Source organism: Alnus glutinosa, chromosome 5 (assembly GCF_958979055.1).
Source record: "Alnus glutinosa chromosome 5, dhAlnGlut1.1, whole genome shotgun sequence".
Classification (NCBI taxonomy): Eukaryota; Viridiplantae; Streptophyta; class Magnoliopsida; order Fagales; family Betulaceae; genus Alnus; species Alnus glutinosa.
The window spans coordinates 23,970,447-23,987,246 of NC_084890.1; the positions used below are offsets into that span (position 1 = coordinate 23,970,447).

The 16,800-nt window shown below is 37.0% G+C and overlaps 2 protein-coding genes across 3 annotated transcripts; both read right to left on the minus strand.

Annotated features, from left to right (window-relative positions):
* Window positions 1–3,103: 3,103 nt before the first annotated feature.
* Window positions 3,104–7,474, minus strand: LOC133869123 (uncharacterized). Its single transcript, XM_062306088.1, has 2 exons — window positions 7,089–7,474; window positions 3,104–5,081 (listed from the first exon to the last, which is right to left on the minus strand). Exons 1-2 carry the CDS (start codon window positions 7,472–7,474, stop codon window positions 3,104–3,106), a joined length of 2,364 nt encoding a protein of 787 aa, XP_062162072.1.
* Window positions 7,475–10,095: 2,621 nt separating this feature from the next.
* Window positions 10,096–16,766, minus strand: LOC133868325 (protein ALTERED PHOSPHATE STARVATION RESPONSE 1). 2 transcript variants are annotated; one of them, XM_062305171.1, is made up of 6 exons: window positions 16,129–16,766; window positions 14,713–15,532; window positions 12,964–13,142; window positions 11,866–12,089; window positions 11,147–11,477; window positions 10,096–10,891 (listed from the first exon to the last, which is right to left on the minus strand). In XM_062305171.1, the coding sequence occupies exons 2-6, from the start codon at window positions 15,518–15,520 to the stop codon at window positions 10,454–10,456; spliced, it is 1,980 nt and encodes a 659-aa protein (XP_062161155.1). In that variant the 5' UTR covers window positions 15,521–15,532; window positions 16,129–16,766; the 3' UTR covers window positions 10,096–10,453. The 2 variants fall into 2 exon arrangements, with proteins under 2 accessions (XP_062161155.1, XP_062161156.1); XM_062305172.1 differs by having other exon boundaries at window positions 14,713–15,561.
* Between the last annotated feature and the right edge of the window lie 34 nt (window positions 16,767–16,800).

Here is a 16,800-nt window from a genome sequence, read left to right on the forward strand (position 1 = left end):
AAACTTTCTGATCCCTAAAAGGTGCTCCCCTTGCATATATGTTTATTTTTTATTGATCCTAGAAGTGAGTATCTAGGATCGACCACATCAGTGGCTTTTCCGGACTCCTTAACCAGAAACTTTGCAGGGCAGGCAATCAACATGTTAGGATCTTTGTGTCCCATATAGGTTAAGTTTAATCTAAATTATGTGTATATAAGCTTTTGGGTAGAGGTGAAAATGTGGACAGATAATAACCCCTCGCATCCGCTATTTGTTATCCGCATATGCGGATGTGGATAACTGTTTTAGGAGTGCGTGGATGCAGTTAATAAACGCATTCGCATTCCCTTTATATATAATATATTAAATATGTTTAACTAAATTCACTAAAACGACGTCGTTTTGAATTTGGTAAGTTTAGGACCTTTAAGTTATATTAGGTTTTTCTCACGATCATCTTAAAATTGTACCTCACTACATTTACTTCTCTTTTTTTTTCTTTTTTTTTTTTCCTTTTCGTTTCTTTGGGTAATCCAAATCTCGATTACCTTATGAGACAATGACCCTCTATGACTGATTATCGTGAATTGTGTAACCAATGAAAATTTATTAAGCTTACATATAGAAATAACCGCATTATTTAATCTTGCATATAGATTTAGATGGTAATCTAAAATGCTCATGACCTCATATGCAGATAGTGCATAATAACCGCACGGATACAGATAGTAATCGCATGATGCGGATAACTAAAAGTGATAATCACATTATGTGGACGCGGATGTTGTTAATAACTGTATATGCATCCACATTTTCATCCCTACAGTCTTGGGCGCCCTCCCTTTGTAAGCCGGTTTTTAAGGGTAAGTGAGTTCTACCCAAAAGTTTGTATTATTTGGCATCAAAGTTAAAACACCACATTAAGAGTTTGAGTAACGAATGGAGCAACCTATTGGCTGGATTAAAATACTCAGAAATGGATCTGAACATCCATTGATTGGCATAAAATCAATTTTGATATGGCTATTAGGGACTCTTTCTCCAGTCAAGCAGCCGTTTGCAGAAATCATCATGGCCAAATCATCAAGATGACTTCTCGAAGTCAGCCCAACTACACCCCAAATAAAGGAGAGGCTTTAGTAGCACGCCTGGCTACTTCTCTTGCATCCTCCCTCCATCTCAAAAAATTTATCCCCGAAGGTGACTCTCAAGCAGTTATCCTCACCTTTCAACAACCCACTATCATCCAAGATTGGCACATTATTGATATTATACAAGATTCTTTAGACTCTATTCCGTCTGACTCATCTTGGTCAGCCCGAAAAGTCAACAGAAGTGCAAATTTCAGTGCCCATTATGTGGCATATTGGGCCACAACTAAATTTACCTTTAGCAGCATTCCCACCTCTTACACCCCTATCTCTTCTATCCCTGTTGCCAGTGGCAACGATCCACCGAGGCTTGTTGATCTAGCTTTAGCTTCAGATCGGGACTTTCATTAGTTCAGGCTTTAGCTTCAACTAGTAGTTTGCTATTTTTTATTTTTTATTTCCACTATCGCCTTTTGGCATGGTAGTTGTTGTATGTTTTAGCCTTTGCCTTTTGGCACAGCTTTCTCTGTTTCTCTTTTGAATGTATTTAAAAAAAAAAAATACTGATAGGTAAGTAGAGCCACCAAAAAAGAAAGGACTATCATCAGGTCGGTGTTAATAGATAGAACCGCCGTGGAAATCGGCTGCGGAAGCTTGGTTATATGTTATGATCCTTGTGTTCCAATTGGGTTAAGTTTAATCTTAACCATGTGTATATAAGCTCTTGAGCATCATTCCCTTTTAAGTCGGTTTTCAATATGAGTTCTACCCAAAAGTTTGTATCACAACTCTGCACAAGAGATCGTGACACCCAATTCAAATGAAATAGTTGGTGTTGTCTAGTTTTACGCTTGGTAGGAAAAGTGCAGAAGTAGCGGAAACATTAGAGGCGGAAGCCATAGGATCGATGGTGTTGACCGTAGGCTTTGGAACCATGAAAAAATATAGACAAGAACTGGAAATTGGCAGCTTGAGTTTGATTAGCTGCCCTGCGTGTATTTACAAACTGATTATGTAAAATTTGAAATGCTAAGGATAATGGTAAAGAATTACAAGATCTAATCTTCAAATACAGTTGAGACTAATTGATATTACAAAGTATTCAAATATGAATGAAAAAGTCGACATAGGCTTTTAAATTATCATTCAATTGACAATGTTTCTCCCAAACTTTCAACAGATTGCATGCTTTCCTTGTTGCATGTCCTCCTCCAAGCCTTTCACCTCCGGTTGTAGAACTTGTTATTGCTGCAGCAGACTTCCAGTGGGATCTTGCTCGCTTGAACATTACTAATCCTGTCAATGTTGGGGTCGATGCAAAAGAGCTGTTCCAGAAATACATAAGCATTTGGATTCAAGAGACGCGCCGCACTTTGCTTGGGTTGTGCAAATCACACAAGGTAAGAAAATGGTCAGGTGTCAAAAACCAGCACTCAACAAATGCTTTTGTTGAATATATGTACGATCGGCTGAAGGGGATGATGGATGAATATGAAGTCATCATTTTTCACTGGCCAGAATATAGATATCATTTGGAGAAGGCTATAGCAGATATTGAAAAGGCAATTGTCAAAGCCTTGTACATGCAGTATGCTGATGTTTTAACACCATTGAAGGGCAATCCGACATCCAAAATAAATATGGCCTCAAATATGTCAAGAAAATTGCCAAACGAAGTGGCACCTATGTTGTCCCAGATGGGTTCGGAATTATTTTGAATTCCATGAGAAGGATGCCGGAGATATTGAGGCCAGAAATAGAAACAAAGCTGATTTCCTGGAGTTCTTGCATACCCAATTACAAAAACACCACCAGAGAAGATTGTTTCATTGAAGTAACTGTGATGCTCAGAAGTTACTTGGATGCAGTTGTGGAGAAACTTGCAGAGAATACGAGGCTGCGGGGTGAAACAAAATTGAATAGCAAAAATCGCACACCTATAATAATTAAAAAAAAAAAAAAATGCCATATCTTTCATATAATTAAAAAAAAATGCCATATCTTCCATATAATAATAATAAAAAAATGTGTTATCCCAACATGCCATATCTTTCAAAACAGAGCAAGGAATGCAGTTCCCTAATATTTGGCGGCGGCTCCAAATCTGTCTCTTGCAGCGCATTCCCAAGCAATTTCTTCATCTCCAAGGCAAATACATCATCCAAAATAGAAACTGTAAATCGCAAGCCTTTATCTGACATGTTCTTCTTTCTCCTATTTTCTGAAAAACTCAATATCTCCTGTCCCATCCGGTCCCAGAAACTTCGGCATATTGCCATCAATACATGAGGTTCAACGACAGTATGGAGGTGATCCATTGTGCATATTAGCATATCCCTCAGTGGCTGCATTCTGCTTTCTACATCAGATTTTAGCACATCTTCTTCCCTTAAATTCTGAACAATTTTCTTCAATTTTGTTTCACCCCGCAGCCTCGTATTCTCTGCAAGTTTCTCCACAACTGCATCCAAGTAACTTCTGAGCATCACATTTACTTCAATGAAACAACCTTCTCTGGTGGTGTTTTTGTAATTGGGTATGCAAGAACTCCAGGAAATCAGCTTTGTTTCTATTTCTGGCCTCAATATCTCCAGCATTCTTCTCATGGAATTCAAAATAATTCCCAACCCATCTGGGACAACATAGGTGCCACTTCGTTTGGCAATTTTCTTGACATATTTGAGGCCATATATTTTGGATGTCGGATTGCCCTTCAATGGTGTTAAAACATCAGCATACTGCCTGTACAAGGCTTTGACAATTGCCTTTTCAATATCTGCTATAGCCTTCTCCAAATGATATGTATATTCTGGCCAGTGAAAAATGATGACTTCATATTCATCCATCATCCCCTTCAGCCGATCGTACATATATTCAACAAAAGCATTTGTTGAGTGCTGGTTTTTGACACCTGACCATTTTCTTACCTTGTGTGATTTGCACAACCCAAGCAAAGTGCGGCGCGTCTCTTGAATCCAAATGCTTATGTGTTTCTGGAACAGCTCTTTTGCATCGACCCCAACATTGACAGGATTAGTAATGTTCAAGCAAGCAAGATCCCACTGGAAGTCTGCTGCAGCAATAACAAGTTCTGCAACCGGAGGTGAAAGGCTTGGAGGAGGACATGCAACAAGGAAAGCATGCAATCTGTTGCGGAGATCCCCACAATAAATGGCAGAAGAGATATTTGGAAGGTCTATTAAACTCGGAAGCAAGTGCTGATTCTGGAGTTCAATGTCGGTGAAAATTTCATTTTTGATATTGCAAATAAGAGATTTCATCTTGTGATAAGAAGCTGAAAGAGTCACAGGATCCACCAATCTGCTCCTGTTACTTCTCAAGATAAGCTCATTTGTTTCTGCCAAGTGCCCTGCTGACCTCTTCTTGACAGCAGTCTGAAAATATCTGCATAATTTCAAGTGAGCCTCAGGACTTGAAATATCATGAAGAAGGCTGTATACCTTCAGGGCAGACACCAAAGCAGGAGCTACCATCCCAGTAGCTGGCTTGAAAACATCCAACATCCCTGATGGTGAAGATTCATCCAGAGACTTGTAGTTCTCAAAAACCAATGCAATGATCTGCTGAACTTTATCCTCAATCACCGCTAGAATACGATTCTCCAGATGGCTCAAACCACTCATGCCTTTCGTGATTAATACAGGCAGTAGCAAATCATGCACCAGGGCTAGACAGTCATCAGTGGGTGTAGCCACATCCATGACATAGGAAAGGTATCTTAATTTGGTGTATGAATCTGATACTCCATAAAAGGATGCAAACTGGGTTACTAGCCACTTCCATTGGCCGTGTAGCAACAAATTTCTCTCCTTAATGTCTTGAACTTTCATGGCAACTTCTAGCACAAAGTCATACGCCACAGTTTCTGCAATAGAAGTACACTTGAGATGATTATTGCCAGATTTTGGAGAAGCTCTCTCACTGGTCGGCTCTGGAGATGGTCTTGCCAGTAGTTCTTCTTCTGACTGTAACAATACTTTCCGCAAACTGAAATAATAAGGAGAAAAAGATGAATAATGAAAATAAAGCCAATTAAAAGCAATAAAAAAATAATAATAAAAAACTTCACTTTTTTAAACAAAATAGCGTGCGCTATCATTAATACTGCAAACAGCCCATATGCTTACAACTTGAAAGTAAGGGATAGGACCCCCCAACTCTCTAAGCCAGAAGGATCTGGCTTAGTAAAACAGCTGCTAAGCAAAAATACAAACTTTACAAGAAGAACACTTAAGCTTCTCTGACAATAACACTCATTCTCTAAAGAAAGATGACAGATCTAGCACTTTGCTAACAAATAATCCCATAAAATTTGAACCAAAACCACAAGCAGGATGAGACCGGAGAAACAAAAGAGAAACACCCAAAACAAACTGCTGCCAGTGGGGGAGGAGCCGACATGCCAGACGGCGGCGCGTGAAGGATACGTGCCGTCACCGGGGCCACCCAGGCAGAGAACCAACGCCGTAAAACCCGATGCGGCCGAGCATGGCCAGAAAAAGACGGAGCGTGGCTCTCACGCGCACCACAAAGCAGAGAGCTTCTAGGCGCGTGGGCGCCACGCGTCGATCACCGACAACCGTCATGACTGGAGCTTGCAGCGGCAGGGGCGGAAGACGCTGGGGAACATGGCTCGGGGGCGCGTGGTAGTGAGAAAACAGCGGAAAAATGTAGATCTGGCTTTCAAAATCAAAGAAAAAAGTGAGGAAACCGGCCAAAAAACTCCCCGCCGGCAACACAATCATACGCCACTCCAAAAAAGACATCTTGAGATGAAAGTTCCTGCCAAAATGAAAGAAATAACAAAAAGAAAACAAGCCACCATAGTCCAAAGAGGCTAGGGGAAATCAGCCACCACCGGATCTAACCGGGTGGAACAAAAGCTCCACAACCCTAGAGGTTAGGATAAAAACTAAACCCCACTGGACCAACCCAGGGGAACCAGAAAGAAAACACTACCGGGAGGGGGAGGCGTGAGGCCACCCCCTCCCGGTGAAAACTATGCTCACAGGGGAGGAACTCTAGAGAGAAAAACAGTTATTTTTCCTCTCTGTGGGTTTTCAGATCCTGGTGCAGTATCCAATATAAAAAACTTCACTTAACCACCTTCAATCATTTATCACTTTTCAATTATAACCTTAAACTTTAAAAAATATCAATTTAGTGTATTCATCTTTCAATTTTTATTTTTTTTCAATTTCAACAATCAATTTATATTTTTCGTTAAATTCTATCAAAAAATTTTAAAATACCTTTTTTTAAAAATAAAGAAATAATTTTTTTTTCTTCAAAAAAATAGACATGGTATGTTTGCAAATTTTGTTAAATTCTAACAAACACCTAAATCCTTGCAATTTTTTTTCCTTTTTTTTTCCCTTAAAAAATATGGTTATTTTAGGAATTTTGACACCCAAAATTTTAACGAATCGGTGAAATTGAAAAAAATTGAAAGATTGATACATTAAATTGACACTTTTAAAAATTCATGGGTATGATTGCAAAAGTAATTAAAAAAAAAAAAACCTTCACTTATCACGCCGATCTTTCATTACGTTAAAATCATACCCTTAAACTATTAAAAGTGTCAATTTAGTATATCTATATTTTAATTTTTTTTTCAATTTCACTATGCCGTTAAGATTTTTTCAGTCAAAATTTCTAAAATACACCTGCTTTTTCTTTTTTAAAATATTAAAAAAAAAATCAAATATTGAAGCATGAATATTTTTGTAAATTCTATTAAATCCTATCCAATACTTAAAATCCTTTAAATTTTTTTTTTTTTCCTAAAAAAAAATAAGGTGTATTTTAAAAAATTTGACACCCATCCGTTAAGATTTAACAAAAAATTCTAACAGATAGATGAAATTGAAAAAAAAATAAATTTAAAAAGAGACATGAATAAACTAAATTGACACTTTATAAAATTTATAAGTACGAATAGAAAAGCGATTAAAAAGAAATTCAAAATAAATAAATAAATAAAGGACTCACCCGAATGCCTCTCGAAGTATTGCACATTCATCATTCAAGAAATAGGGAGCTTCCATGCAACGATCCTGAGCCCACGAGCGAAGGCAGAGTCGACAACACGCATCATAAGAAACTACAGCGCACCAAACACCTTGCCCGCTTGCATGAAATGTGGGGAGCCGAGCAGGAGAAGGAATTGCAGTGCTAGAACTTGTGGAGGATTGCGCGAATGAAACTTGTGAGCTGTTGGCCGAAGAATCCAAGAATTCTTCTGTATCTGAGCTAGAGTACTGATCGCAATGATTGGCACCCACAGCCATAGCTGTAGCTGAAGGCGAGAACCCACGACCGACTCTGCCCGGAGATGGCAGCCGATTGCCTGCATTAACACTTGAAAACATCGTCATTCGTCGTCAAGCTTCTTCAAACGAAACTCTGTTCAGAAAGTACGTACGCTGTGCGGTACGGCTCTCCTTTTATAAGAACAAATTAATGGCGGTTTAAGAAACCAATTAAACTTCTAAGTTCTAATCTAACCGGAAAAACAACTTCAAATCCGTCCGTGATAATATATTAATGAGATCAAAAGGCAGTTTAAGAGATAGCCTCTACGTGGCATGCAGTGAGATGCAATACTAAATTACTTTATATTTTTTAGATTAATTTTTTATGGATAATTGTATCAATATTAATATTAGTCCATCAGATTAGTCTAAATTTTAAATTACTCCTTGTGATTTAAAAAGTTCATAGAGAGTCCTTGTATTACAAATCAATCTTTGAACACGTTTTTCATCCACCAAGTTAATAGATTCCGTTAATTAATCACGTCACATCCAATAAGAAGCTGATATGTGTCCATTATAATAAAATAAAAATATAAATAAATAAAACAAAAATATTTTTTTAAAAATAAAAATAGTGACCCATTTGCGGGTGGCCGCACGCTACTCCCAAAGGTATTTAAGGGTGGCCTGAAGGCCACCCCCAGCACTTGGTATTGTGCACCACCCCTAAACGTGATCAGGGGTGGTGTGCAACCACACCTTTAGTATTTCTTTTTCTTTTTTTGAAAAAAATAAATATTTGTTTTATTTATTTATATTTTTATTAGATTTTATTCATATTTTTATTGTAATGGACACGTGTCAGCTTCCTATTGGATGTGACGTGACTGACTAACAGAATCTGTTAACTTGGCGGATAGAAAACGTGTTCAGTGATTGATTTGTAATTATAGTTTACCACAAGGACCCTGCATGAACTTTTTAAACCATATTAAATAATTTGTAATTTATGTTAATTCAGAAACTAATGATGCAATTATTCTAATTTTTTATATAATATTGTTTTCGGTTTAGACATTAAAACTTGGACATCCTAATAAAAATATCCTTAATTTGAGATTAGAGGGGTGTATGATATAAATTAATTAATTATTTATTTATTTTAAATCTAAGATGTTACTCCCTACACGTAGCCTCTTATTATTTGATTTGGCATGTAAAAATTAATGCCTAACAAACCTCTTACAACAAAAATTCCCTCTATTAGAGAAAATTCGTTCAATATTATTCTATTAAAAATGATATTTGTCTTTAAAGCATATATTAAGATCTTTACATGTATTTTTAATAAGATTAACATAATATGTGTATTTTTAAAAATGCAAGTAAAAATCACGTGGACGAATAGCAATTTATTATAATGGGCTCAAAGAATTTTTTTTCCATCCCAATTTGAAAGAACATTTTGTCCATTTTGTCCTAACCTTTTGTTAAGAATTGGACAGAAGAAGCCTGAAGGGGCACTAAATTTCCCTTCTTTTTATTTATTTATTTATTTTTTAAACAATACATGGGGAAAACTAGGAGTGGGGGAACCCTTTCCTTGAAATAAATAGTAATATTATTTAATAGACTCTATACGGTTGTTGTATAACTTGATGACGTAATAGTAAAAATCAACAATTGAATCACACACTCGTAAAAAAGAAGAAGTAAAGATTGATTTTCACTGTCACGTTATCTCAGTTATATAACAATCTAATATCAGTCTACTAAGACTTTTAAAAGCTAGTTTGTAAGAAACTCCTATAATCTATTAATCTAGGTTGTAAGAAATTAATAGGAGAAACACAAAACCCTTCTAAACTTCCACTTGTTTTGAAACTACCCCCTAAAGTTAAAAAATTTTAAAACTTCTAATTTGATGCAATGTCCTCCTTTCGTTAAGGTTTGACGTTAAATCAGGGTGAAATGACTTTTATGCTCCTGAAACTTTTATAAAAATTCTAATTTACCCTTAATTTCAAATTAAAAATTAAAAAAAAAAAAAAAGAAACTTTGATTTATATATATATGACCCACCAAACCCCATCGTCGGTCTAGATTGTGACCCAACTGTGGGTCACAACACCACCAGATCCACAAGTCAGAGCTTTTTTTTTTTAAAAAAAAAAAAAAATTAAATAAGAAAAGTAGTAATAAAAAAAAAGTATTTTTGTCATTTTTTATACATCCGTTAGGATTTTTCTAACGGAAGGGAGACATTGCAACTAATTCAAAGTTTAAAGATTGAAATTAAGACTTTTTAAACTTTAGGGGCATCAACCTATAGTTCCATCAATCTCATTGTTAAAGCACTCGGACTCTTGTCAAAGAGTCCGAGCGCTAAAGGTCTCTTATCTTCAACCGAAGATAAGAGATAACTTCTAAAGTTTGAATTGTAAACAAACCGGTTAGACTTAGACTAGAACTCTAACCGGTTATATTTGTTTACATCAGAATAAGTTTAAATTAAACCTATCCTTTAGTGTAATCCTATTTCTATGTAAACTCTCCTAGATAGAAACCTTCTCTATCTCTCAAACTTTTGTAATCAGATTCTCTATATATACAAGTGCTAGCAAGTAGCAACAAGTGGAAATCACAGTTGAAATACAATTCAGATCAATCTTTTACTCATTATAAAACCTGTTATTCCTCATTCAGTGGATCCTGTCCCCACTGTCTCAGATTCCTCTAGATTCCATCAATCTCATTATACGTGTAAATGGAAAATAAGCTGATGCCTCTTCAAATGTTCCAAAATCAAAGCATATGTGTATGGGCACCTCATTTCCATGAGATATACTCTAAGGCCCTGTTACATGGGCAGAAATCATGCACAAAATTCATTACATCATTGCAACGGAAAGATACCCTCACATTCTTCTATAGTATCCTCAAGCAAGCACAATTACATTCTGTTTATCCTCAGTAAAGCAATTATATTTGAACTGTGATTTGATCAACATCCTCAAGTAAATATTATCCTGGAACAAGGTCTGTCCAATTTTCACTTCATCTTGTAATCTGGAAAAATATTCAACTTCTTGGTTTTTGTTAAGCAACATCACAGCTATCTCCCGGTTTGACATGGCTGTGAACAGCCGCCTCAATTGCCTGAGCAGAAGCACTTGAGAATCCCATTAATGCCTGGAATACAATGGGGAGGCTTGTTTTCAAGTTGTTTACTGTCATGGCCTTCGTAACGTGGACTGCATTCAGATATTTGGCATTCTCGCCGTCCACTTGCTTCTTTAACGCTTCCATTTTGGCACGCTTCACCGATACAGGATGCTTAGGGCTCAAATCGGAGAGTGTATTTGCAGCACGAGAGCTTCCCTCAAGTTTTATCTCCATCTCGGCTAGTGAGTGTAACTCCTTTTGCAATCTTTTGTCAAGTTTATCAGATTTCTTCTGCAGCTTGTATTCCTCTACCTGTTGCAGGAGTACAGAGTGGATGGCAGACAAAAGTCCTTTAATGGCCTCTGAGGCTACCTACAATGGAGTATCAAAGATATATATCATTGTCATTATCATTTTCTCATTTCACGACATGTGTAAGACACAAACAACCTGATACAAATTACTAATTTGTTGATTCGCCAACATGAGAATTCTGTGACCAAAGAGGTGGTGAGCTTAAACTGTGTATATAAGTTTGAAATATATGAACAGTATTCATAATAATCACTCGAATCTGAGATCATCAGTAAACTCAGTAACATCCTAGGCAAGATTCAGCAGAAGTACCTTATCAGGTAATTTGTCAAGGGAAAGCTGCCAAACTTCACATAGGCTGCGGACTGCAGATAAGTAACCACTGTGTTGATGGTCATCTTCGAGGCGGTCAATGAGTTTAATCCACTTGGAGAGGGTTCCTACATACTCCCTTTGAGACTTTATGAGTTTGCAGAAGCTGCTATACCAGTAAGTGACCTCAGTTTCAAGCTGAGCTGCTGCGTGGCGATGGTAATCTGTACTGAAGTCCGTGCTTGGGTTATCATGAAGATGATTCAACCGCTGGGAGATAAGATTCTGAACTAGATGACACTCGTTCATTGTCTTCCACATTTGCACAAGCCTGCATAAGAATTCAAGTATAGAAGATAATTTTAGGGCCAAAATCATGATCTCAATATGACATACTAGGAAGATATAGGGATCAATATTTTCACTAAATTTACACCCAAACGTATTTAAGGCCTGTTGAAAATCTCGTCACAAGGCAGGGGAACGTATGATAGCTAACCTATTTTTTGATAAATTCCACTACATTTGGGTTGAGGCTTGCCATTTTTCTCTTTTTGAAAAGCTGGAGAACATACTTTGGCAGGTAATACAATGTCTTGTATCCAATAGAAAAGGTCTGGAAGCTTTTAAAAATCCTGGTAACCCATTAAAACAAATACAGAACCATATATATTTATCAAAAGACTGGCAATATTAGATAGATGTCTACAATCACTTACCCAGAAGTCAGCATAACCAGCTGAGGGTATAGCTCGTTATCTATGAGCTCCAACATAGATGAACAGATCCTACTAATTGATTGTTGCAGACGTACTATTTCAGCCTCCAAACTCTCAACAGTCAATCGAGTTTTCTCAGTCTTGGTCCAGTCGTGGTTCTCATCCTCCTGTTTTTGCAGTAATAAGGACTTCCTCGCATACTCTAGTTTGGTCATTTCTTCCTCCTGCATAATGTGATGATTAAATCCATCATAAGCAAGTATAAATTAAAAAGAAACAACGAACAAAGAAAAGTAAGTATAATCGCATAGGAATTTCTTTAACACGACGTGTATCTAAGCCTTGAGAATTGCTGAATATTGACCCCATATTGAAATTTTCCAAAAGTATATCAAACAAAAGAATAAGAGGGCCTCAATCTTCGTATCAGCCAGATATACACCTAACAAGTAATATAAAACATCTGATATGTACATTTAAGAACCATGCACACTAGAATGATGCTTTCCAGTTGTGAGAAAGAGTCATGCCAGTATGGCAGTAAATATAGGTCATTTCCTTTAGATTTATAATTTCATCTTCTGTATGTTCATGGTCATCAAACAACCTTCAAAAAAGGAAAGGAAAGGTTAAGAAAGGGGAAATTTCCAAGTCATTTCATGCCAGGGTACCCACAACCGCCACAGAACACTCATAGAAATTTTATTTATTTTTTATTTTTTTGGGTAAGTAAGCAAATAAGTTTATAAAAGCGTAAAGGCACCCCTAAGTATACAGGAAGTATACACAAATGACACCAAAACAGGAAAAAAGAGGGAAGAGAAGAAAAACACCCGAAAAACACAAAAACAGGAAGAAACCCAAACACCCCAACAAAGCCAGCCCACAAATCCCAGAGAAAATCCCAGGAGGAAACCCAGACCACTCATAGAAATTACGGAAAATAACTCCAACAAATTCACACTACAATGATTCCAGATTAGCAGCACACTGGGATAGACCAATTAAAGCAATAAACCTTTTAGGTAAATGGCACCAGATTCTGACACAGGATACACACATTCTTACTAACACACTGTTGTCCAATGATGATCTTACCTTCACTTCCTTGTAAAGTCTCTGCTCTGCAGCATAAATTTTTTTAAGTGTAATGCAATGAGCTCCAGGCCTGCATGGTTCACTAGAGCCACAAAGATCAACAACCTCTTTGGTTACCAGAAGAGACTTGGAAGACCAACTCCATGACAATGCACTAAAGACCTTTGCGGAGTTCTTCCCTGTAAATGGTATGGTAATAATAAATTCCATGAAGAACTTGATAACAAAAATTATCAGCAGAGTGCTTAACAGGAGTATATTGATTCTTTGAGCAGAAACGAATTACACCAGAACAAGGTTTTCTAGAGCAAACTATTCACAAATGATCATATTAGGCGCCAAGTCAGTAGACCGGAATTGATGCTTAGATCTCAGAACCAAATAGAAACAACAACAATAGTGATGATGATCTAATCAATTAATTAATAATACATAGAAAATATTAAGGGACCAATCCCTGGTTTAGTGCCATGCTTCTGCATACGAGACAAGAATGAAAGAAAGATCAGGGGACCAATTTCAGAACCAAATCGATTGCAATTGTTGGTAAGAACCAACATATTTTATATGTTGACATTCCATAAGTAGGCTGTAATGGTTTTTGGTTGCGCTAATAAACACGAAGCGAACAAATATGAGATTGACAAAAAGAAATGGGCCTCTTTGGCTGTGTTTTCAGAAATTAGTCTCTTAAAACTGTTTTCAAAGAAGTAGAGAACAAAAAGACAATCTATAAGCATGATATTTTCAACGGTTTAGTTTGCCTTCAACAATTTATAAACATTATGTTCCCTCAAACAGTTTTTGAAAACCACTTCTGGTAGCACATTTTTACACTGCTCTTTGTTTTGTGAATTTAAAAAATAGAAAACTATCAACAGGCCATTTCCTCCCGGTGTCACTGAAGCAAAGATATAATAGTCCAACAACCAAAGAAATAACAGTCATCAATAGCAGAAATGTTCTGTGAGTTATACGAAAATTCTGACACATTTACATATTAGGATCTGAGAACCTAAAAATAATCACCCACATAAGGAAAGTGTCTATGACAGCAATACATTTCAGCCTAACATCCAAATACCAACTAATGAGTGCAAAATATTGCATATTTAAACCCCTTAATTTACATTAATTAATTCTTTAGCTGTGTCTTAATCTAATGTTCTGCCTTAGATTTGTGTTTTTAGTGTTTTGTAGGTTGCTAAGGGAAAACGGCAGCTTTAAGGTGAAAAATGCAAAGTTTTGAAGAAAGCACACTTTGAGAACACCTAGATGATGTGGTTATGTTTAACCAAATCACCAACAATTGAAGGTCCAGAATTATGCAGCAAGTGAAGTATGGAAACACTTTAGCACGATATTTTAATAAATCAACCTGCAATGATGGCTAGACTGCCTAAATCATTCAAACTCAGAAGGAACCATATTTCAATTACTATAATGGAATAACAAATGCCTCCACAAAGGCTGGAGGCTTGAACATATTGCATAAACAATAACAGAAGCCACAGAGTCCTTTATAGAGATGTCATTACATTGGGAATTTTCATGTAATTAGAACAATAAGATCAGTGGTAAAAAGATTTTAACAAACATCATGAACAACATTATGAAAAAGATACAAACATTATGAAAAAGACAATGTTATCAAGTGAAACTTCCACTCCATAAGTACTTACTAAGTTTCAAGGGAAAACACTGGAAAGTATCAGACAAAAATGCTAGATGAAAAGAGATAGTATTTACTATTGTTTTCTTTGAAACCCTGTGAGAGAAAAGTGTGCCCTCCATTAATGTCCACAAGAACAGCTATTTCCTTTCCAACAGCGGATGCTTTAAGGAAATAATCATCTAACTCCCTCATAATACCCTCCAATGTCTTCTTGCCCCTCAATACTACCGTGGGCATATCTGCGGTGTCTTTAGTGTGCCCACTCATTGTTGATGAATTATCATCATCAACCCATTCTACAGGCTGTGGCTTCTCACGAAGTGGATTTACAGCAAATTTCACAATAGCTTCCTCTTTATGATCTTCTTCAAATTCTGTCTTAGTCTCTACCCACTTCTCATCCTCAACTAGTTCTACAACTTCACTCTTCTTGTGATGATGATGTGGTGAAGAAGGCGTAAAAGGTTCCCAAGGGTAGTACCACGAGCTCTGGATTGGAGGAGGCAATGGGGTATCATCATCATCCTCTTCAATCTCTATGCTTCCTTTTTGGGAAGCTTCTTCCTCCCGATTATTTTCATCGAACTTTCTCAAATCAGGGCTAAAAGGAGGCGGTGGAGGAGGGGATGGAGGCAATGGAGGAGGTGGCGAGGGAGGCAATGCCAGGCCATAAGGGGTATTGTCAAGATCCAGTGACTCCAATGACTCCGACTCAGTGAACTGCCGAAGAGTTACTCCAGTATTCTTCAATGCTCTCAAATAAGCCAATAGGGCATCTGCAAATTCTCCCCTAAACCCAACCAACTGTTTCATTAGCTTCTTCCTCTCCTTGCAAATCTGCACCCTCTCATCCTTATCAATCGTGGATGCAACACAGCCCATTTTCCTCGATCTCTGGGACAGCAAAAGACAGTTGATAATATCTAGATCAACAGAAGAATATAAGACAAAGAATAAACGTAATGCAGGTCAATTTAGTCTGCTTCTATGCTCAGAAAATACACTAACTTATCAAAGAGGACAGCCTTGCAAATTTATAATGCATATCACTTCCTGCAAATTCATGATGTCTAGCACCTTTTCAGGTTGTTCCCAGCTCAAATGATCATCATATTGTACGAAGATAATCTTTAAAATCCTCCACTTCCAAATTCTAGAGTTCTTGCACCGAATGCACTTACACTTTTTTTGTGTTCCAAGAAAAACTCCCAAACAAGATGATAAGTAAACAAAAGCACCCACTTCCAGAATTTTCATAATTCACTAAACCACAAATCTGAAACAAAAAGTACATAAATAATAATCCAGACAGGTTCCTTTTATCATTGGTCTTTTTAGGTTTGAAAAGTTGAATTAGTCTTCAAAACCCAAAAATTCTATGTTCGCACACTACATGCCTAGCTAATTCTGATCATTCAATGACCTCAAATAAGGCCAAAACGTAGGCAAACAAGAATAACCATTTCCAAATATTCGAAAAAGCCACATACCCACAAAGCAGCAGAAGATAATCACGTAATGGTTGGTGCTATGGTCGCCGATTTCCCAAGTATACGAGAGCAAAACTGATCTTCACCCCGACATATCAAAACCCCAGGACATCTACAATCCTGAATCTGCTACTGCCGCATCAAAGACTCAAAAGAAAGGACAAAAAGAACACCAAACAAAAATACGCAGTTCCAAAATCTCCACAGCTCACAAAGCAACAAAATCAGGAATAAAAAATTATATAGATTTCATTTGTTTTTTCGATTCAACTGGGTTTCCAAGTACAGTCTCACAGAAGTTTTCCGATATGTTTAGCTTTATTGAAAAAATTAATCGAGACATGAAAACAATGGTTCTGACATGGAAACTGTGAGGGACAGAGACAAAAAAATATTTTGCTCAGCAAAGCACAGGAAACCCACGACTACAACTACCACTATAATGGCTTTGTATTGAGTATGAAAACACCAACCCAGAAAGGGGAATCTTCTCCAGGAAGAAAAGCCTTCCAGATAACCCCACTCCTTTTCATGCTTTACATATAGGGAAACATCATGAATAGAGAGAGATGAGTGAGCTCGAGACCCAAGAAGACCAAAGAAGCATCCAAAGAAGAGAAGGTGCATTTTAGCACGGAACCAGACCGGAGACAAAAAAGCAGAGGGAAGTTA